The 24,218-nt window shown below is 33.9% G+C and overlaps 3 protein-coding genes across 3 annotated transcripts; 2 read left to right on the top strand and 1 right to left on the bottom strand.

The window, feature by feature from the left end:
* Positions 1–1,823: 1,823 nt before the first annotated feature.
* Positions 1,824–5,102, top strand: LOC106775517 (protein SRG1). Its single transcript, XM_014662659.2, has 4 exons — positions 1,824–2,181; positions 2,269–2,513; positions 2,603–2,924; positions 4,682–5,102. The coding sequence occupies exons 1-4, from the start codon at positions 1,930–1,932 to the stop codon at positions 4,943–4,945; spliced, it is 1,083 nt and encodes a 360-aa protein (XP_014518145.1). The 5' UTR covers positions 1,824–1,929; the 3' UTR covers positions 4,946–5,102.
* Positions 5,103–5,876: 774 nt separating this feature from the next.
* LOC106774931 (ABC transporter B family member 9) lies at positions 5,877–11,136 on the top strand. The gene is made up of 12 exons (XM_014661958.2): positions 5,877–6,098; positions 6,255–6,309; positions 6,470–6,642; positions 6,719–6,940; positions 7,026–7,264; positions 7,376–7,901; positions 8,032–8,305; positions 8,445–9,069; positions 9,182–9,410; positions 9,496–9,762; positions 9,841–10,104; positions 10,364–11,136. Exons 1-12 carry the CDS (start codon positions 5,877–5,879, stop codon positions 11,006–11,008), a joined length of 3,741 nt encoding a protein of 1,246 aa, XP_014517444.1. The 3' UTR covers positions 11,009–11,136.
* An 819-nt stretch (positions 11,137–11,955) lies between these two features.
* LOC106774930 (ABC transporter B family member 9-like) lies at positions 11,956–17,082 on the bottom strand. The gene is made up of 12 exons (XM_014661957.1): positions 16,825–17,082; positions 16,623–16,677; positions 16,358–16,533; positions 15,864–16,085; positions 15,548–15,786; positions 14,895–15,420; positions 14,529–14,802; positions 13,721–14,360; positions 13,412–13,640; positions 13,061–13,327; positions 12,712–12,975; positions 11,956–12,600 (listed from the first exon to the last, which is right to left on the bottom strand). Exons 1-12 carry the CDS (start codon positions 17,080–17,082, stop codon positions 11,956–11,958), a joined length of 3,795 nt encoding a protein of 1,264 aa, XP_014517443.1.
* Positions 17,083–24,218: the final 7,136 nt, after the last annotated feature.

The following is a 24,218-nucleotide window of genomic DNA, read 5'->3' as shown; positions in this document are numbered from 1 at the left end:
GGTTTCCTTTTTTCTTCTATTCTTGCCACCAATCATTTTCTATTTCCTTTTCTACTACTCTTGTCGCCAACTATTTTCTATAATGGAATAGACGCCTAAAAAGAAAAACATTTATCATGTATTAATGGCTATTCCAAAATTTGGCGTTTGGGGTTAATGTACCTAAAATACAGCCAATCATATCCACCACCAATAACCTAACAGAATTAGGAAAAAATAGACGAAAATCAATTATCATATGTATATATTTATTTATTTTCTTAAGCAATTACCGCGACGCAAGTACGTGATCAACAAACATAAAATTATTTTAACTTGATTAAAAGTCTCTAATACTATATACAACTTTCACCTTCTATTTTAACGAACTCATAGTAAGAGGAATTCAAGCCAATGAAAAACAATAATTATAGTTTTCACTTTTAGAATATTAATTACTCAGTCAAACGACTTTTCTACATCTTAATTACATATAAACAAACATGATAACTAAGCAAAGGATCAAAATTTAATTTTGATACATTTTACATTAGAACATACTATGATATGTTTTGAGGAATTCTTTAAAGATAAAAGAATATATAAAAATAAAATTAACTTCTCTATGTAAATTTCAAAACTTTTAATTAAATTTTTAATATTTTTTATCTATTAAATAAGTAATAAATTTATATTTTTCAATTGGGTTTTTACTAATTAATTTTCCATTAATAATTGAATGATTTGGTTGTTAAGTTATTGATAGGATTATTATCTTATTTATCATCTTAATAAGTTCTCGTCATAAGTTATTTTAAAATTTTATAATATTAAATTTTTGTAATTTTATTATTTTATCAAATTATATATGTGTTAAAAAAATTACAATATCATAATATTATAAAATTTTAAAATTATAATAAAATAAAATAATATAATAGCATGCGATGGCAATTCAATAAAATGATAAAGAATAATAACCACGTAAGTCTCTTAACGGTCACACCACATATTTAAAATAAAACACATACATTCAATTAAAAAATATAAATTTATTAAATACTTGGCATAAAAATTTATTACGGACTCCATTAAAGTTTCAAAATTTGTTAGAAACTTGAAAATCGAACCTAAAATTAATAAGTATAAACTATAATTTATAGAAGTTTTTTACATAATTTATTTAAATTAATAAATAAAAAATTCCAAATATATCCTATTATTTGATTAACCATTAAAAAAACCTATATATATATATATATATATATTCATAAATTAACTTTCTAAAAATAATAAGTTAGACTAAATCATTATTTTTAATTATCTCCTTTGATGTGAGCACCCAACGAGAAATTGGGTATGTTATGTCCTTTTTTTCTTTACCAAATTTGTTATTCATTCTAATCTGGTCTGGGTTTTCTATTATTTCTCAACATTGTTTAGAAAAACGAAGTTCAATATTTTTAGTTTTATCTATTATTTACATGAAAATACATTAACTTTTGTATTTAAACTTCTAATACATTTTAAAGATATAAAAAAATACATTTTAAAGATTCAGGTAAGGAAGATTAAAATTAAAATTCTAAAAATTTAGAGTAATAAAATCATAATACACTTTTATACACTTTTAGATTCAGGCCGCAGTTTCACCTCTTAATCAAAACTTTATCAGCACAATTCATGAGTTTTGCCGTTGTCGACATCAAATTTTATCTTATTTTGTCCCATACACCGACCGCACTTTCCGCATTAAATAATAATATAATTTTCACTGGCAGCAATTTCCCTTTTAAGTTAAAGTAACAAATCAGAGACGCATACGTAGTTGTTTTCACTTCACATTCGTCTTCCATTTTTAAATTTCTTTATATCATGCGCACTGCTATTATGGTTGTATAAATACAACCAATACAGTGGCTGATTACAAGGCGTGGTTAGAAGAACATCATGGTATCCTCAGAATTAGTGACAATGTTTGAAGACGTGTTGTGTGTTCAGGAACTCATAAAAAAACCGCTCACTTCAGTTCCTCAATGCTATGTTCGACAACAGTGCCATAACGAACCCGTAGTTTTCCCAGATGAAACCTCATCTCAGGAACTCCCAATCATCAGCCTCAGAAAGCTCATCCATGGAGAAGATACGGAACTTGAGCTAGAGAAATTGAACTCAGCTTGTAGGGATTGGGGTTTCTTTCAGGTTATTATTAGCAAATTAATTAAGCTGCCTTTTACACATCTTCTTTTGGTCTCAATTTGTATGTTCTTTATACATATATATATGCAGTTGGTGGAGCATGGAATAAGCCCAGCAATGCTGAAAACAATGAAAGACGAAGTTGAAGGATTCTTCATGCTCCCCTTGGAAGAAAAGATGAAATACAAGATACAGCCAGGTGATGTTGAAGGCTACGGACGTGTGATTAGAGCAGATGATACAAAACTGGATTGGGGTGATAGGTTATATTTTAAAACCAACCCTCGTAGTACAAGAAAACCACATCTTTTACCACAGCTCCCTTCGTCATTCAGGTAGCAAAAGAAAACCCTTTAATTTACGTGTGAACATGGATATATATATATTATACATATATTGATTAGTTGAGGTATATGATATGCAGGAGTGTGTTAGAGTTATACATAAACGAAGTGCAAAATCTTGGTATGAGAGTTATAGGGTTGCTGGGGAAAGCACTGAAGATAGAGAAGAGAGAGTTGGAGGTGTTCGAGGATGGAATGCAGAATCTTCGGATGACGTACTACCCTCCATGTCCTGAACCAGATTTAGTTATGGGACTTTCTCCTCATTCTGATGCATCAGGAATCACCATTCTTAACCAAATAAATGGAGTGAATGGCCTGCAGATTAAGAAAGATGGACATTGGATTCCAGTGAACGTCTTATCAGATGCTCTTGTTATCAACATTGGAGACATTCTGGAGGTTCGTATGGACCCATATTCTTTCTCTCTCCCTCCACCCACCACTTATATTTATTACTTTTATCATTTTTTTCAACATTTCTTCTTCTCACACCATCACCTGTCTTCTATCTCTTTATAGCATAAAAAACAAAAAACTTCTATTTACAACACTTTTTTAACAATTTTTTGATAATAAAACAGTTTGTAATTGGTCCGTTTTAAATATTTTTTAAATATAAATTCAAATAAATCAATAAAATAATAACACGTGTTCCGTTATAAAAAAAATTGTCTGATTAGAATATCATTGTCCCATAAAAAATTATACAAATTTATGCATTAAATGTGAGAGATTGAGCTAGCTCTCACTTATCACAGAAGTCAATTTCTCAATTCTTTTCCAAAATGTGTGGATCGCAACTTACATCCTTTGACCATCGATCCTCATTTGTCGGAGAGATTATCTTAATTTCTTTATAATAACTTATAATTAATCGTGCAAGTTTACCTACACGTGATTCTAATTTCAAAAGTTACTATCTTAAGCTATAATATGAGTCAAATAACTTGCATTTTGAAACTCTATTTTTTTATTTTTAATTTTAGTGCAATACATGTACGTTTTTTTATTTGATTCTTTACACATATATCGTATTTGAATGGGAAAGATGGATTGAACATAAAAGGAATTGACCCTAACCATTTATTCATTCAATGGTTGAAGAGAAGGAAAAGAATGGTAGATGCATGTGGAGGTTGTGGTTGCAACTTCCACATATTTTATTGTGGACAAAACAATCAAGTCTACTTTCTTAAGAAAAGAAAAATATATATAATGCTACATAATTTTTATGCGAACAAATGTTTATCGTATTTATATATAATACAATTTATAAAAAAATACTTTATCAAAACTTAACTAAATGAAGTTTTTTAATCTTTTCAACTTAATTAGACTCATTTTTTACTATTAAATTATTAATTTAAGTTACTATTATACTTCCCTTAAAACTGTTATTCCACGAAAATGTTTCCAAATGTGGAGGTTAATAAGTGTAAAACTTAGAAGCAGCAATAAAATAACAAAAGTAGAGATGTCGGTTTATATTTATATCAGGGAAACTTAGTCATAGACTCTTCAATAATGTTTTTATTCAATAATTTTATGAAAATTTTGTCAAAAGTTTGAATTTCTTCTGTATAAATTAAATTATCCTAAATTTCCTCAACTAGTGTACAATTATTTAATTCTTTATTGACAGATATTTTAAGATTAGTTTAATGCATCCTTTTATTAAATAAGTATAAAAACAAAAATAAAAACATTTTCACTTGTTGAGTGTTTTAGCAGTTTAAATGTAGATGGACACCATAACATATATCGTTTTTATGACGTAAAAAAATAGATAACTTAAAAACTGAAAATGCTTTTGTTCAAACATTATGTGTTATTCAAACACTTTAATTAAATATGCTAAAATATGTTAATATTTTTTACATAAAGAATAAATGAGTTGACACTTAGGCATGACACATGACAGTTTCTAATTAGTTAATATAACTTTATAACTTGATGATTAATAATGAGAATAATATACCTACGATACATGCTATTATATATAACTTTGGCTTTATATAAAACAAGATAAGAAAGAAGAAAGGTTTCAGAACGAAAAAAAGTTAGGTTTTGCTAGAAAAGAAAATAGAAGGTAATTTTTGTATGACGATATAGATTGGTAAAGAAGATGCTGAAGAGAAAAATGTTGAAATATGCAGATTATGAGCAATGGAGCATACAAAAGTGTTGAACACAGGGCAACAGTGAATTCAGAGAAGGAAAGGATTTCCATTGCTATGTTTTATCTGCCGAAGCTTCAAGCTGATATTGGACCTGCATTTAGCCTCACAAACCCAGAAAATCCTCCTCTGTTCAAAAGAACTGAAGTGGGGAAATACGTCGAAGATTACTTCACTCGTAAGTTGGATGGAAAGTCCTATTTGGAGCTCATGAAGATCTCAGATCAAAAACTCTCTATCTAGTTTCTACAACTACTTACTATTCTTCAATAAATATCTTGTAATAATAAACTTTCCCTATCTTTCTAGAAATATGTCTCTCTCGCATTTTATTTTCTACTGTCCTACAAGCCTAACTTTTCGCCTCTCTTTAATTTTCATTCTAATATACTTTCTAAGTTTCGACTATTCTTTACATATAAATCATAAATATCTAATTTTAAAGCTTTTTTTTTAACCATGTTCAAAATTCTAAAAACCAGATTGTAATAAATAAATAGTATATATAAACTTCAACTTAAAAACTTATAAAATTGAATGAGGTAGAAATTAACTCAATACATTGCATTTTATAAAACGATTCATTTTATTTTTTGTTACCTACCGAGGCTCGTTTGAATGTGTTTTTAATAATGATTGATTTTTAACATAATGGAAAAAGATTTTCTGTTTTTTAAGAATATGATGAAATTCGAAAAATATGTCTTGATTTGTTTTTAACTAATAATACTTTTCGTTGGACGATATTTTTTGAGAATGTTTTTTACAAAATCGTTATCATAAAAATGTGGGAATCTAATGACACTTTTAAATTAAAATAAGAAATGTTACTATACAAATATTATCTTATTTTTATCACACAATTTAACATGGTAAATAATTAAGGTTTGTGATAAAAATAACATGTTATATTCAATTAATAGTTCCAATAATGAACTTATATTAAATAAATAGTTCTATCTTAATTTACTCTCTTTGTATAGTATAAGATGTGAAAACAATTATTGAGGGAAGACACGAAAAGAATTCCGAACAACATTACATTCCACAGCTATACTTTGCCCAAATTAGATTCATATGCATGCATTTAAATATAGGACATGTCTTATACCAGACTTTTGTTTCCCATTTGTTTCATAGGTGAAGGTTAGGGCCATCCTAAACCCCATTAGCCATGGCACCAGACGAAGAACACAAGGTCAAAGTCCAGGAGAAGGTTCCATTTTATAAGCTATTCATTTTTGCAGATAGCCTTGACAGGACTTTGATGATCATTGGTCTTATCTGTGCCATGGCTAATGGGATGGGGCAGCCTCTCATGACCCTAATTTTTGGGAAGATGATCAATGCCTTTGGCTCCACTGATCCTTCCCACACAGTCAAGGAAGTTTCCAAGGTATAATCAATATGTATTAATTTGGCATGTAGCCTTGGATGAAGCGTCATTCTTGTTTCTCTTTGGAGCCTTGCATTGCTTGCCATGTGCATTTTTGTATTAACTATCCCATTTACATAGAATATGCTTTCACACTATTGACCCTTCCAATTTCAGGTTGTGTTATTATTTGTTTACCTGGCTTTTGGTGCTGGAATAGCCTCTTTTCTGCGTAAGATACCTCTCTGTCAGTGTTGCATTTAAGCAAATGTGTACATAATATTATAGGAGTTGAGTACTATGTACACTGTTGGTTTATTTCAGGGACGTTGTAGTTTTCCAAATAATAAATCCAAAACTCTGATAAGAGGTTGTTTTATTGAATGCTGCAGAGGTATCATGTTGGATGGTGACAGGAGAAAGACAAGCCGCTAGGATCCGTTGCATGTACTTGAAAACTATATTGAAGCAAGACATTACCTTTTTTGACACTGAAACAAGTGGTGAGGTAATTGGAAGAATGTCAGGTGACACCATTCTCATTGAAGATGCCATGGGAGAAAAGGTATGCTGGTTTTTGCGTATGGAAAGGACCAATATATAACAAAAAAGCAGAAGTACTGAAAAGAAGTTACTGGCAGGTTGGGAAGTTTATTCAACTTGTTACATCCTTTTTTGGTGCCTTTATAATTGCCTTCACAAGAGGATGGAAACTCTGTCTAGTTCTGCTTGCATGTATTCCTTGTATTGTTATTGTTGGTGGAATTATATCCGTGATGATGGAGATAATGTCAACACGGGGGCACGCTGCTTATGCAGAAGCTGGAAGTGTTGCAGAACAAACAGTTGGAGCCATCAGAACAGTAAGACACAAAAATTAGTGATAGATAGTTTATGCATTGTTTTTGGTATTTAGGCATATTCCTTGACATCATGATGTTTAACCAGGTTGCCTCTTTCACTGGTGAGAAAAAAGCAATAGAAAAGTATAATAACAAGTTAAGGATAGCTTATATTACAACTGTTGAACAAGGGCTGGCTTCAGGGTTTGGAATGGGAATACTTTTATTGATTATATTTTCCACCTATGCACTTGCCATGTGGTATGGTTCTAAACTCATCATTGACAAAGGCTATGATGGTGGAACTGTTTTCAACATTATCATATCAATCAATACTGGTGCAATGTAAGTGGCACAATGTTTTTCTTTTAGTCTCTAGAGCTTTGTTTTTGCTTGATGCTCATCAATAGTACTTTATTTACTTAATATACATCCCTTGATAATCTGTTAAACTAGGGCACTTGGTCAGGCAACACCATACGTGAATTCATTTGCAGCCGGTCAAGCAGCAGCATATAAGATGTTTGAGACAATTAAAAGAAAGCCAAAAATAGATGCTTATGACACCAATGGTGTTGTCTTAGAAGACATAAAGGGAGATGTTGAACTCAAAGATGTTTACTTCAGATACCCTGCAAGGCCAGATGTTCAGATATTTTCCGGATTCTCATTCTATATTCCGAGTGGCACAACTGCTGCTTTAGTGGGTCAAAATGGAAGTGGGAAGTCAACTATAATCAGTTTATTAGAAAGATTTTATGATCCTGAAGCTGGAGAAGTTCTTATAGATGGCGTGAATTTGAAGAATTTTCAAGTTAGATGGATTAGAGAACAGATTGGACTTGTTGGTCAAGAGCCTGTCCTGTTTACAGCTAGTATTAAAGACAACATAGCATACGGGAAAGAAGGTGCAACAGATGAGGAGATAACTAAAGCAATAACTCTTGCCGATGCAAAAAAATTCATTGATAAGCTGCCTCAGGTACAACAAATTTTTGAACTCAGGATATAGTTATACACGCACTGTCTTACAAAAGTGATATACCAAGTTTTATGTTTGTTATTTTTTCCTCCATATTATTTAAAGCTAAGTTGTATTATTCTGTTTGTAGGGCATTGATACGGTGGTAGGAGGACATGAAACTCAAATTTCCGGTGGGCAAAAACAAAGAATTGCAATTGCAAGGGCAATTTTAAAGAACCCAAGAATCCTTCTCCTCGATGAAGCTACAAATGCATTAGATGCTGAGTCTGAGCATATTGTTCAAGTAGCACTTGAAAAAGTTATGACCCCAAGGACTACTGTAGTTGTTGCACATCGTTTGACAACTATTAGACACGCTGACATCATAGCAGTGGTACATCAGGGAAAAATTGTGGAGAAAGGTAATAAAACTGATCCTACTGTTTCAGTTCATTTTTTCAGCACAATACTTCTGGTGTCATGTTTAGTCTACTAAGCATACTGCTACATATTTTTTTCATAACATTAATAAAAAGTACTGCATTTTTCCTTTATTTGCAGGAACTCATGATGAGTTAATCAAGGATGCTGATGGTGCTTATTCTCGGCTTGTTCGTCTACAAGAAGGAAATAAAGGAGCAGAAGAAGGGAGCCGTAAGTCAGAAAAGTCAAATAACAACAGTTTCGACCTAACTCGAAGAACATCCTTTGCGAGATCGAGCAGTAGACACTCTCTCACACTTGGTTTTGCTCTTCCTTATCAAATTCCCTTGCACGAGTCTGGAGTGGAAGATAACGGGGATGTTGAAAGTAGTGAAGTTGATAATAAGAAGCATCAAAAGGTTGCTGTTAACTATTTGGTCAAGTTGAACAAGCCAGAGGTTCCTGTCTTAGTACTAGGATCCATTGCAGCCGCAATACATGGTCTTACTCTCCCTGTATTTGGACTCTTGCTCTCATCAGCTGTTAACACATTTTTTAAACCTCCTGATCAGCTAAGGAAAGATTCTATGTTTTGGTCATTTCTATTTGTTGGTTTGGGGATTGTCGGTCTGGTGGCTATGACATTGCAAAACTACTTATTTGGGATAGCAGGTGGGAAGCTTATAGAACGAATTCGTTCAATGACATTTAATAAGGTTGTGCACCAAGAAATCAGTTGGTTCGATCATCCTTCAAATTCATGGTATGTTGAGGTGATAATTACTTCCAATTATAAAAGACAAAATAAACAGGCAATCATGTCATATATTAATTCCTGCAACTCATCTGACTCAAAATAATGGATTTCCATGCAGTGGTGCAGTTAGTGCAAGGCTAGCTACTGATGCTTCAAGGGTGAGAAGTCTCGTCGGTGACACCTTATCCCTCGTTGTGCAAAACATAGCAACAATCACAACAGGTTTAGTTATAGCATTCACTGCTAATTGGATTCTGGCTTTTGTAATTCTGGCTTTGTCACCCTTGTTGCTTCTACAAGGATACCTTCAAACCAAGTTCTTGAAAGGATTCCGTGCAGATGCAAAGGTTGGTCTAAATTCTGTTTAGCTGATTCCATCCGCAGAAATGAGAAAGTAGGCACATATTGACAAGTTTCCTTTGAGTTGTATAGGTGAAGTATGAAGAGGCAAGTCAGGTGGCAAATGATGCTATTGGTTGCATTAGAACTGTTGCATCATTCTGTGCTGAGCCAAAGGTGGTGGATATGTACATGAAGAAATGTTCAGGGCCAAAAAAACAAGGTGTTCGCTTGGGACTTGTTAGTGGTGCAGGACTAGGTTTTTCTTTTCTTGCTCTATACTGCACAAATGCTTTCTGTTTCTACATAGGATCTATTCTTGTGCAAGACGGGAAAGCAACTTTTGGAGAGGTTTTCAAGGTATGTCATTGTAATGTAACGGTCCACCTTAATTTGATGATTTCTTCTGATCTGTTTCTTACTATGGATTTTATGCAGGTTTTCTTTGCCTTAACAGTTACAGCAATTGGTGTTTCCCAGAGCAGTGCCTTGGCTCCAGATACTAACAAAGCCAAAGATTCTGCAACTTCAATATTCAAAATTCTTGATACCAAATCAGCGATTGACTCCAGCAGTGATGAGGGCACAACACTAGACCTCATAAAAGGTGATATTGAACTACAACAAGTCAGCTTTTGTTACCCAACAAGGCCTGATATTCAAATCTTCAAGGACTTGTGTCTAAGCGTGCCAGCTGCAAAGGTAACCACTAATCATTAGTATTCTATTACTTCAATAAGAACAATGCTTAGGTAAAACTTGTTAGTTGCATTTGATGTTGTCTTTTAGTTTCATCTCGATAATATGGTAATAAAGATTTGCATTGAATGTTAACATAAATTAACCGGACAAAGTTACAATTCTAATTAAAAACCAATAGGAAAAAACATTCAATGAATTGTATTGTACAAATCTACTAATTTGAGACTATATGACAACATTGTTGATAATGTCTGTGTAGACCGTTGCCTTGGTTGGGGAAAGTGGGAGTGGTAAATCAACAGTGATCAGCCTCTTAGAGAGATTTTACAACCCTGATTCTGGACGTATACTACTTGATGGAGTGGATATAAAAAACTTCAGACTCAGTTGGTTGAGACAACAAATGGTTTTGGTTGGTCAAGAGCCTATTCTTTTCAATGAAAGCATTCGTGCCAACATAGCTTATAGTAAAGAGGGAGGTGCCACAGAGGAAGAAATAGTTGCAGCAGCAGAAGCAGCAAATGCACACAAGTTCATAAGCTCTCTTCCACATAGTTATGACACCCCTGTGGGAGAACGAGGGACACAACTGTCAAGAGGACAAAAGCAACGCATAGCTATTGCAAGAGCCATTCTGAAAGATCCAAAAATCCTTTTGCTGGATGAGGCCACCAGTGCACTAGATGCAGAATCTGAGTGTGTGGTTCAAGAGGCTCTTGATAAAGTGAGTGTTAATAGAACTACAGTTATGGTAGCTCACCGTCTTGCAACAATTAAAGATGCTGACATTATAGCAGTAGTAAAAAATGGGGTCATTGCTGAGAAGGGGAGACATGAAGCGTTGATGAAGATTGATGATGGAGTTTATGCTTCAATGGTATCTCTCCATATTAGTGCATCATAGTGTGAAAAAAAAATGCTAGTGCCATGCACAACGTCACTAGATAGTATCAAGTTTTGCTACTTATCACTTCTTTTTTCTTAAATGACTTTAAAATTCATTCTAAAGTCTTGTAAACACATCTAAAGATCATTCCCAGATTCTGGAGAGAATTTTTCCATAAATATTATTAAATTTTTATTAGTGATTTTTTTAATATTCAATTTTACAGTAATTACTTATAGTATCTACTGAACAAGAACATAGTTGAAATTCAACTTTTAAAATGCCAAGATTTTCGAATAAAAAGTAAAACGTCAATAATTATTGGAAGAGTGCATATTTACTATATTTACTAATAACTAAGGGTCATAGGGTTTCTTTTTATAATCAAATACTCGCTATATTTTTTTTGTCATTAATAAGAATCTAATTGAGTGGTGATAATGACGAAAATTGGAAGATTTTAAGTTTTTGTAAAAACATGTTTAAAAACATCTTCTAAATTAAAACTTAGTAGGTACAATAGTTGGAAGTGCGTAAAATTATTTAAGTTGATTGCCTTATTAAATGAAAATATAAATGAACAGTTCTAAGAGACTCCGAGTCTCTATTTATAAAGTTACTTTTCAATAGAAATTTAATTATACAAACATCAAATTAGTGGTAAAAACAATGGAGTGGGTTTTGTTGATAGATAATCATGAATCCTTTTCGGAATATTTGTTTGCATGTATAAGGAGAAGACTTTATAATTATCCCTTTTCCTACTTTCACAAAACCAAAAACCATTACACAGATGCATTATATAAATATTGTGTTAGCTGCTAATAGCATGATACATCATATTAACATGAGTAAAGTGATTAATAATAATATTAATTTGAATGACAGAATGTGAATTTTTCTCTATAGCGTTATAAAAGACATACTATACTTTATTAGTTCAAGAATTTGAAAGAATGAGGAGATCATGTATTAGTCGTATGTAGAGCAACCAATGATGCATAGACTCCATTGATAATCTTCATCAACTCATTATGTTTTCCCTTTTCAGCTACCGCTCCATCTTTCATTACAGCTATTATATCAGCCCCTCTAATTGTTGTAAGACGGTGAGCTACTACTACTGTAGTTCTATTCAAACTTACTCTATCTAGAGCCTCTTGAACTACTTTTTCTGACTCGGCATCAAGTGCACTAGTTGCTTCATCAAGCAAGAGGATTTTAGGGTCTTTCAGCATGGCTCTTGCAATGGCTATTCGCTGCTTTTGTCCTCCTGACAATTGTGTTCCTCTTTCTCCAACTGGGGTGTCATAGCCTTGGGGAAGAGCACATATAAATTGGTGTGCATTGGATGCTTTGGCTGCTGCAATTATCTCTTCCTCTGTGGCAACTCCTTCTTTACCATATGCTATGTTGGCACGAATACTTTCATTGAAGAGAATAGGTTCTTGACCAACCAAACCCATTTGCTGCCTCAACCAGCTTAGTCTGAACTCTTTTATATCCACTCCATCCAGTAGTATATGTCCAGTGTGAGGGTTGTAAAATCTCTCTAAGAGGCTGATTACTGTTGATTTTCCACTCCCACTTTCTCCAACCAAGGCAACAGTCTGCAGAGACATTTATATCAACAATGTAGCTACATCACATGTTCCCAGATAAAGTTTATTTGTACTATCCAAAAGGTTAATTACTCAAATATTAAAGCATCAGTTTACTACCTTTCCAGCTGGAATGATTAGACACAAATCTTTGAGAATTTGAATATGAGGCCTAGTTGGATAACTAAAACTGACGTGTTCAAAATCAATATCACCAGCAATGGCTTCTAGTGTTCTTCCCTCATTGCTGCTGGAGTCAATGGTGGGTGTACTGTCAAGAATGTTAAATATTGATGCTGCGGAATCTTTGGCTTTGTTGGTGTCTGGTGCCAAGGCAGTAGTCTGAGAAACGCCCATTGCTGTGATGGTTAAACAAAAGAAGACCTGAACAAATTTTGTGGTGAGAACTGGACCAAAAGAAACATCAAAATAAATATGGAGCGAAAAGGTTTTGGTTGACTTATTTCACCTTGAAAACCTCTTGAAAAGTTGCTTTCCCATGTTGCACAAGAACAGATCCTATATAGAAACAAAAAGCATTTGTGCAGTATAGAGCAAGAAAAGAGAAACCAAATCCTGCACCACTCACAAGCCCCAACCGAACACCTTGTTTTTCCGGTTCTAAACATTTCTTTCGGTACATATCCATCACCTTCGATTCGGCACAGAATGATGCGATAGTTCTGATGCTACCAACAGCATCATTTGCCACCTGACTTGCCTCTTCATACTTTACCTGCACAGCAGTAAAAAGGTTCTCTTGATGTCCATCCATATTCAATAATGCATAATTTCAAACAGAATTGAAAGTAAAACTGACCTTGGCATCTGCACTGAATCCTTTAAGAAACTTCATCTGAAGAAATCCTTGCATAAGGACCAAGGGTGACACAGCCAGAATTATGAAAGCAAGAATCCAATTAGCAGTGAATGATATAACTAGACCAGCTATGATTGTTGTTAAGTTTTGTACAATTAGGGCTAATGTGTCACCAACTAGACTTTTCACTGTTGAAGCATCAGTAGATAACCTTGCGCCAACTGCACCACTGAAAAGTAATTCATATCCTTTAGTTGATGAGTATAAGAAATTGCAACACATAATAATTAAAATATCTTGCTAAAACACCTTGAATTTGCAGGATCATCAAACCAACTGATTTCTTGATGGACAACCCTTTCAAATGTCAGTGAACGAATTCTTTCTATTAATTTTCCTCCAGCAACGCCAAAGAAGTAATTTTGCACAGGTATCACCACAAGAGTAATTAAACCCAAACCCACATATAGAAGTGCCCAGAACCTAGAATCTTTCCGCTGTTTTTCTGGAGGTTCAAAGAACATAGTTATTGCTGAGGAAAACAAGAAGCCAAAAATAGGGAACACAAGACCATGTATTATTGCAGCAACGGATCCAAGCACTAAGACAGGAACTTCAGACTTGTTTAAGTAGGCCAAACGTGTCAAAGAAACCTTTTTGGGCTTCTTAGCATCAACTTTATTTTTTTCAAAATCCCCATCTTCATCTTCTACTTCTACAGATTCATGTACCCCACTTCGATGAGAAAGAGTATGTGACTCGGAATGTCTACTTGATGAATCTCTACTTAATGAAACTTCTCTCTGGGTGGAAGATCTGACATTAACATTGTTATTTGGCATCTCTGCTTCAGAATTATGGCTACCCTCAGCTTCCTTAGTTCCTTCCTGTAGGCGAATAAGCTGAGAATAAGCACCATCAACCTCCTTGATTAACTCATCATGAGTTCCTACAAATAAAGCCAAGCGTCAAAAAGTGAATATCTTGTTCTCAGATGTCACAGAAAATAGAATTTTCTTTCATAGATTGCTATCATGAGTTAACATGATATAGAAAATGGACCCAAACTACTTTGATATACACACGTAAAGAAGGAAACAATTGGTTGATGTTTAACCTTTCTCCACAATTTTTCCTTCATGAACCACCGCTATGGTGTCAGCATTTCTGATTGTTGTCAAGCGATGTGCAACAACTACAGTAGTCCTTTTTGACATCGCTTGTTCTAATGCTTCTTGGACAACACGTTCGGACTCGGCATCTAATGCACTAGTTGCTTCATCAAGAAGAAGGATTCTTGGGTTTTTTAGAATTGCCCTTGCAATTGCAATTCTCTGCTTTTGTCCACCAGAAAGTTGAGTCCCATTCTGGCCTGCCATTGTCTCAAGGCCCTACTAGCAGAGAATAAAACACATTAATAGAATTAATAAAAGAAAACAACCTAAAACGTTAATTGATAATGGATTTTTGAATATTTATACACCTGAGGCAGCTTGTCAATGAACGTCTTGGCATTGGCAAGAGTTATTGCTGACTTAATTTCCTCATCAGTTGCACCTTCTTTTCCATAGATTATGTTCTCTTTGATACTTGCTGCAAAGAGAATAGGTTCTTGACTAACCAATCCGATTTGTTCTCTTATCCATTTAAGATGAAAATCCTTCAAATTCACGCCATCTATCAGTACTTCTCCAGAATCAGGATCGTAGAATCTTTCCAATAAAGATATCACAGTAGACTTTCCACTCCCACTTTGACCCACTAAAGCGGCAGTTGTGCCACTAGAAACATGTAATGAGAATCCAGAAAAGATCTGCACATTTTTCCTTGCAGGGTAGCTAAAGTAAACATTGTTGAGTTCAATATCTCCCCTTATGTCTTCCATGACAATACCATTGGTGTCATAAGCATCAATTTTTGGCTTTCTTTTAATTGTCTCAAACATCTTATATGCTGCTGCTCGGCCTGCAGAAAATGCGTTTAGGCTAGGAGATGTTTGACCAAGTGACCTAAGAATGTTAGAAAGATTAATCAGGTTAATGCTAAACTATGTGAAATCCAGAAAAAAAATCTTATATTCCTAAATAATTTCATGCTTATGCCAGTTATTCGATCAAAGGTCATTGTCTCACTTACATTCCACCAGTCATAAGAGCCACTATTACAGTGATGACAGATCCACCATTGAATTCTTTCTCAATAACCAGTTTAGAACCATACCACATGGCAAGTGCATAGGTACAGAAGACAGTCAACAAAAGTACCCCCAGTCCTAACCCAGAGGCCATCCCTTGTTGAACCATAGTTTTATAAGCAATCTTTAATTTGTTATTATACTTTTCCATTGCTTTTCTCTCACCAGTGAAAGATGCCACCTAATTACATTAAGAAGAAAGGTTAGATAAAAATCATTCATTTTTTTCTACAACTAGTTTCTGTGACTGTGACTTACTGTTCTGATAGCTCCCACTGTTTGTTCAACCACAGTTCCTGCCTCTACGTAAGCAGCTTGCCCACGACTTGACATTCTACTCATTAAAATGGACAGAATTCCACCAATAATAACAACACAAGGTATACATGCGATCAAAATAACAGCAAGTCGCCATCCTCTTACAAAAGCGATCACAAAGCCACCAATAAAAGTTGAAGAAAGTTGTATAAACTTCCCAACCTATAAAAAAGATAAAAAAGAAAGATAAAAAAGATCTTTAGTGTTAATATGATCATTAAACATATTAATGGATCATGACTTTTAATTTTTCTATTTGTTTGATCACAGTTGGATTCTTCTTAGTCGGTCACTCATGAAATATACTACAGTTAATATAAATTAGGGCAATAAAAGTGACTACAACGTTTGATATTTATTATTGTTCTTTTGAATATTATGTTGCCAAAGTTTCATGTCTAGTTAATAATTTTGATTATCTCATAATATAATACCTTTTCTCCCATGGAATCTTGAATGAGAATAGTGTCACCCGACATTCTCCCAATAATCTCTCCTGTTGTTGTCTCAGTGTCAAAGAAAGCAATATCCTGCTTCAATATAGTTTTCAAGTACAAACTTCGAATCCTCGCAGCTTGTCTTTCTCCTGTCATCATCCAACATGCTACCTCTGCAACGTTTACTCTTATATCAAAACTCTGAACCAACAGACTATAGATTCTAACAAATAAATAAACCAAGAAGCGTGTGTCATCTTACGAAGAAAGGAAGCAATTCCAGTCGCAATAGCTAAGTATACCAATAATAAAGAAACCTGAAATTCCAAATAAGAATACAAACACATACAAGTTAATGTCACTATAATGTCACTTTTGTTATTTTATTTGACAAAACATAATATTTTTGCTACGGAGTATTTTGATATGGTATTCATAAAAAACTATATTACATGCATACGTACCTTCGAAACCTCTTTGATGGTATTTGATGGATCGGTGTAACCAAAAGTGTTGATAAGTTTTCCTAAAATGACAGTCATAATAGGCTGTGACCAGCCATTAGCCATGGCACAGATTGTGCCAATGGTCATCAAAGTCACGTCAAAGTGATCTGCAAAGGTAAATAGTTTGTAGAAGGGAACCTTTTGATTGGTTTTATGATTGTCTTTGTTATGTTGAAAAGACGTAGAAGAAGATAACCCGTCCGTCTTGTGTGCCATGGCTGGCGAAGAGCAAATCAAAGAAGGAAAAAAGAGTGAGAAAAGTGCGAAAGGTTACAGGGGTACCTCGAGTTATTGGTGGAAAATTTCATGATTCAGTTAATCAGTTTCACTCTCATTCAATTAATATTTTATCATCATGATGGAACATTTTTCTATATATGGCATTAGTAAAAATAAAAAACAAATGTTCTGTTAGTATTTAACTGGAGTTATCTTTTTATGATAGGTATCATATCTAGAAGAACTTTTGCGTTTCTTTTTCAATTTTAGATATTTGTCTTTCTAGATATTTTGTCTAGAAGAATTTGTCAACTAATTAAAAATTATGTCCTATAATATTTTAGAATAATATTATGAAAAGCAACAGTTTTTTTATGTATCATAATGAAATAAAATGATAATATTAACCTTTATTTCTATTTAAGTATACTTTTTATCATTTAATAGATTGTTTTACACAAATATTCAAATCCACTTCTCCATCATGTTTAAAGGAAATAATAACTATTTTTAAATATTTTAGGTATACTTTATCTATATGAAAAATAATTTATATTGATACAAAATTATCAATATTTCTAAGTATTTATTATCAACAATTATTTATTCTTTTATGATTTAGCACACATTAAATTATTCAAAGTGCATGTTGTAATATCGCAATTATCTTTGATAAGTGGTCATAAATTTTCAAGTTAGTTTAAACTATTACAGAAAACAAAGTATCTTACCGAGTTCAGATCAGAAAACTAATTAAATTAATTAATAATATTGGATTGATCAATAATTTGTAATTTTTGCAAATGAACTTCATGTGATGAAATTTCATGTTTTTCAGGAAAATCCGTGCGAAATCGTGGTATTAACCATAACAATCGTCCGAATGCTATAAAAACAGTAAAGTTTCGTATGTTACTGGGTTCTACTTCCCTTTTAATAGGAAAATAAAATTGTAGAACTAATAAGAAAAAAAATTAAATATATTTCTTTGATGAACTTAGTGCAACAATATTACACTTACTTCTTTTTTGTTAATGAAAACTATTTCCGTGGATATTTTGTGAGACCGAGAGACTAATCTCAATGAAGTGATTTTATTGCTTTTTGATGCTTGGATTGTTTGGATCACTTGCTTTTCCTGGGTATGGACTATTCGCTCTTCTTCTACTCTGAGCTCAAGTTAGAAGCGGCTGTAAAATATTTCTAGATGTGATTGGAGAGTAAGTAGAACGTAAGTGGAATGTGAATGGAATTTAGCCTTAAACAGATTTACCTGTTGGTTCCTCATAAACAACTCTATCAATATCTTTAATTAGATATCCTTCATTATTTTATCCTCAATATCTTTAATAAGATATAACAGTCTATCAATATCTTTAATTAGATATCCTTCATTATTTTATCTTCAATATCTTTAATAAGATATATTTGATTTTGTTTGACTACTTAGCGTTGGCCCAATTATGACCCAACATAGACATGATATTATACATAACCGATCAACTATTCTTCCTAATTGCTTGTTTGTCCCGAATATCATACTATACAAAAACTTATATAAATGCAATGCAAGTTCAACAAAGAGGCATGCATCAAGACAACTATGAGTATGTATAAAAAGAAACAAAAGAAAAACAGGTCCATTTGGTTTTAAACATGAGTATAACGGAAGCCTCCTTGGTCGTGAGGCCACATTCTTAAGTTGTCCAGGAAACTTCACGTTTTATTACATTAGAGACGATTCACTTAATGCTTCTTTTTATATACCTTGCATCCATTTATTGTTTCATTGCATATCCGCAAGATACTTTTTATATTCATTTAACATATAATATAAAAATAAAGTAGTTATAAAAATAAAATTTTATAATTTTTTAAGAAAAAGAAAAAAAGGTAAAAAAAAGATAATATCAAATACATATAAAAAATTGATATATGTCAAAGTATTATTTTTCTTGTTCTTTAGATTATATAGTATAATTCTTTCTTTTTAAACTAACAATCAACGGGGCAGTAAGAATGAGGTATAATGCAATATTTGCTAGTTCTTTATTTTTGTACTCATCTACTTTGAGGGTGGAAGCACATAACTCTCTACGAGAGCTTTGTAGGAACAACCAAGGTCATCTACGTTAGCAAGGACTAAGCATGGCAAGCCTAGAGGTAGATTTATCTTTGTCAACCAAATAAAGATAATAAAGATAGTTATCATGTCTCTAAAGACAACATGCAAGAGTTGTATGGATCCTTAATCCTTAATCCAACCCAAAGTTGGGTTGGTTCGCAAAGAAGAAGAAGCTGAGATTGAGAAAAGTTTCTGTTTTGGTAGCGTTTGGAGGTCCCTTGCTCAAAACACTCCATGTTGTCTCTAAGACAGGATGGACCTTGAAGACTGGACGGACCTTGGAGACTAGACAAACCTTGAAGATTGGGCAAACCTTGAAGACTAGATGAACCTTGAAGACTGGGCGAAACTTGCAAATTGGGCGAACCTTGCAGACTGGACGAACCTTGAAGACCAGACAGACCTAAGCACTCTAAGTTGTCTTGAAGATTAGACGAACCTTACTCGTTGTCTTTAAGACCGGGCTGGTTCATTGAAGGCCGGACGAGCTCCCTAGTAGTCTTCGTACTCCAAGTTGTATTGTTTGCTCTCCCTCCTCCTTCTCCAAGCCGCAGGGGCGGACACTTGTCAAAGGTACTCCAACACTCAAGTTAGTAATGTAATCGAGCGGTTAGCAAACAAGTCATGCATATATTGTGCATCGTGGTCCAGAAATCATACCTGGGACCTTTATTTATACTAGTTGCAATAGGTCTTTACCTTTCGTCGGCCTAATGATGGCCCAATCACAACTTAACCTTCATTAGGGGCTTTTATGAGCTATTATCGTTTGTAAGCTAATCATGTGGTCAACCTGGATAGTCAGTCGGCCTGGATGGTCGACCTGAATGGTTGACCTGATGGTTGGTCGGCCTGAGAAGAACCGTTCAGATCATAGGGTTGGGCGAACCATACGGTACAGTTTCTGATTAGGGTTTTTAGTCTGAATCTTCATTTAGGAAAAAATTAACTAGAAATTAAGAAAATTAATTAGGATGCACTCACTAGTAAAAAAAAGATCTTTTACAGTGCACATTATGCCACGGTTCATCAAGAACCGCAGTATAATACTGTGCGGTGGCAATTTCGCAATTAAAACGAACTTATAGGCCGCGGTTGGACAGAGAATCGCGGCCTCTACCCCGGTCAAACATCTGTCCTTGAAGCCACGTCACAAAAATAATAAAATAGGGGGGAATATGTCGCGGTTTTGCTAGGAACCACTGCCTATAACCCTGAACGTTCTGACATTTCGCAAATTTTCAGCATTGCAATAAATTTGCAGCAGAATATGCTGCGGTTGTACCGCGAACCGCGTCATATTCCCCTGACAACGTTCTGACTTTTCCCAGTATTCAACACTGCAATAAATTTGCAGGAGAATAGGCAACGGTTGCACTCAGAACCGCGGCATATTCCCCAGGTAACGTTCTGACATTTAATATTCAACAATTTGCAGGAGAATAGGCAGCGGGCGCCAGCAGAACCGCGACATATTGGTTTCTGCATATTTCAAAAATGTCATTTCATTTTAATTTTTATTTTTTTAAAATGGGCATAGGCCGCAGTTCGCGGTACAACCACGACATATGCTACACTATGTCCACAGGTTTAATCTGAACCGCGGTAGTATCCATAGGTTAAAAAACTCTGAACAGTTTTCTTCTTCCACACACTTTTCAGAAAACCAAAAAACGAAACCCCACCGCGCTGCAAGCTTTTCTCCGTTCGGACTCTGCTTCTCCGTCCGCCTCCACATTGACGCCGACCATTCCCGAATCGTCATCGTCGCCGTCGGACCCGTGCTTCTCCGCCGCCGCCACATTGACGCCAGCCCAAATCGTCTCCATGCCAGACCCTGTTTCTCCGCCGCGACTCTGTTCTCCGTGGCGACCTTCTTCTCCCCATGCCAAATTTATTTGCGAAGAGAACCAAAACAGGTATGGTTGCTATCCTCATTTGTATTCAATACCTGCTTGATGTCTGATTGCTTGTGATGAAATGTTGTTTCAATNGATTTCAATTGTTTTTATGCGATTCCTTGAATTCAATTTGATTATCCCTACCTTCACCNTCGACTGTTGAAAAGAAGANGGCANTGTCGTGCTATAAAGAATGTGTTTTGTGATATTAAGAAGATTGAATTTTGTAATTAAAAATTGAAGGAGTTAAATTGTAAAAGTGTAATAAGGAAGTGGTGAAAAAAATAGATTATGAGATTGAAATAAAGATTGGTTATTGTGATGGAGGTAATACGTGAGGCACTAAAAAACATAAGAAATCATAGAGATGAGTGAAGCAGAGGAGTGTGACCACAAATTCCACTGATGGCCCAAGTTGCACCAAACTTTTTTACAAATTAAAAATACAAATTTACACTAAATTATACAGATTATTATTAATTTATTTATGGTTTGTTTTAAATAATTAATTTTTCCAATATTGAATTGGAGGAAAAGAAGAAAGTGTATGGATATAATATTCTCGTGAGCTTTGCAATACAACCATGCGAAATTGATTTACAATATTTTTTTATCTCTTTTTCTTTTATTAATTTTGATGTATATTATGTGTATACGTGCCTTTTTCAATTAATATAAACTTTTTTAGATTAATTAATGGTGTATGGTAAAAATTTCAAATATATAATCATGTTAAATATTTAAACTGCTATCTAACACTTTTGTAATAATCTTATTTACTTTAATAATCTTATTTACTTTAGTATGCTTTTATTTTTATTTTTTGTTGCCTAAGAAAATCATTCCTGCGAATTAAAAGTGGTCATGGGCTTCTTGATTGTATATAATTTTAAAAAATTGAGATATGTTATAGGATTTATTTGTTCATCTTTATAATATAATTTGAAAAGATATTACTATAAATTATTTTTGAAAAAAGAAATAGTCTATCTTATATTAATCTAAAATATGAAATTAAATACAGCAATGTCAACAAAAGAAACATAATTAATTTAATCATTGTAAACAATCTTAAGAACTAAAATGTTATACGAATCGAAATTACATTAGACAAAATAAACTTAAAAGTTGATTACTAAATATTTAAATAGGTGTCATCAATTGTTATCATATTTGTAATACAAAAAGTCCAAGAGATAAAAGTGTGAATGGTTATCTCTAATCCACTAAGTTTAACTAATAATTTTGTTTTATTGTTAGATTATTGAAACTTTTTAAAAGTTAGTAATATAAAATTTTCTATGATTGAATTTATCATTTTATTGCTTATTAATTGTATGATTGTATGATTGAAATTATTGTATGATTTGATTTAATATGTAAAATTATATAGTTGTAATTTTAAAATATTTAGGAATGGATCGAAATTGGATTAATTTACCACGCATTAGTGTTGAGTACGAGAGAGGTGTAGATGAATTTATACAATTTGTGCAACGTAATGAGGGGAGAAGTGACGATGAAGTGAAGTTTAGATGTCCTTGTGTGAACTGTTTGAATGAGAGAAAGTTGAACGCAACTCAAATTAGAGAACATCTTATCTATGATGGTTTCCTAAGATGTTATACAACATGGATATGGCACGGCGAAGAAATGCATTTTCCCACTGACTCCCAAACTGAAAATGTTATTGATTCCACCATGGAAGAAGATCGACCGGATGAAGACAAATTAGAGGACATGATCCGCAATGTTGGAGCAGAAAATTTTGCCAAAGCTCATGTGTATGAGACGATGTCAACTGATGCAGAAATTTTGCCAAAGCTCAAGGTCAATTCACTCCAGAGGGTCGCCAAGATATTCTTGCTGCTGCGATTGGACGACCTGAGCACCCTGGACGTGTACGTGCTGCTGGTCCTGGAGTAGGAATTAAAGATTATTTTGGGAGCTCTTCTTGTCAGCCTTCATATGCATACAGCGCAGCACAAAGAGAAAGGATGACAAAAGAGATCACAAAAAAGGTCCAAGCGGACCTTACAGAGGAGATAAAAAACAAGGTAAGATCAGAGCTCACGGCTGAATTATTTAGTGAGTTCAGCTCCATGTTCCAGCAGCGGTTGGAGACTTATGGCATGCACCCGGTGTCATCTCCTGTACAAAAACAGGAACATGTTGTGCCTCCCACAGGTAAACTTAATAAACATTTATGTGCAATTATTTCTATCTTTTGTATAATCTAACATTTACTCTGACAGGGAGAAGCGGGAAAGGAAGTTGTTCCACACCAACCGTCCCAGGGGATGACATGGACGATGGTAGTCCATGTCTATTATACATTTTAGACGATATCGAGACGGTCCTGGTAGCTCGTGGAACACTGTTTAGGTCAGCGACTGTTGTTCATGGTATGCAACTATTAGAGGATGAGGTGAAGGTCTCAGTGGACGAAATGATCATACCAGATGCCTCAGTTCCTCTGGCCACAAAAGAGATTTTCACTGTGGAACAAGCATTAAAGTCCTTAATCGCTTGGCCTAAACATTTGGTTGGTTCAGTTTCTGACCCCTCGGTATGAAATTCTTCTTTACACTTCTCAATTTTAAAGGTTATTGATGTCAAAACTTATCTTATTTTTTCATGTAACAACAGATGCAAGCACAGGAGAAGATTCCTCTATCTGAGGATGATCCTCTTGCTTCATTGCATCTACTTGCTGACATCCTTGAAGATAAGCATTTGGAGGTTGAGTATGATGCTAATGTATTTGGGAGAGGCTCTGAGGTCCCAATATACCTTCATAGCCAAGATGTCAGTGAGCTTGCGTCGGGAACACAAGAGTTGAATATTTCAATTATTCAGCTATGGATGATGTATGTCTATGAGCAATTATTTATATATAAAATTGATTGATATATCAAGTATTCTTATATCAAAGTTAATTTTTGATTTCAGGTATATGTCTGGGGTCAGTAACAAGTTGGGGGCGCTCTGATGATTAATTTTGATCAGATCAACACAAATCTAATAAGAAGTTTGGGAAGCGGCAAGAAAATATACTTTTTGCCTTATATATCTGGGTAAGTGAACTTTGTTAACATAATAAAGTT

Source organism: Vigna radiata, chromosome 10 (assembly GCF_000741045.1).
Source record: "Vigna radiata var. radiata cultivar VC1973A chromosome 10, Vradiata_ver6, whole genome shotgun sequence".
Taxonomy (NCBI): domain Eukaryota; kingdom Viridiplantae; phylum Streptophyta; class Magnoliopsida; order Fabales; family Fabaceae; genus Vigna; species Vigna radiata.
The sequence above is the reverse complement of the archived record's forward strand: the minus strand, read 5'-3'. Positions and strand labels throughout refer to the sequence as shown.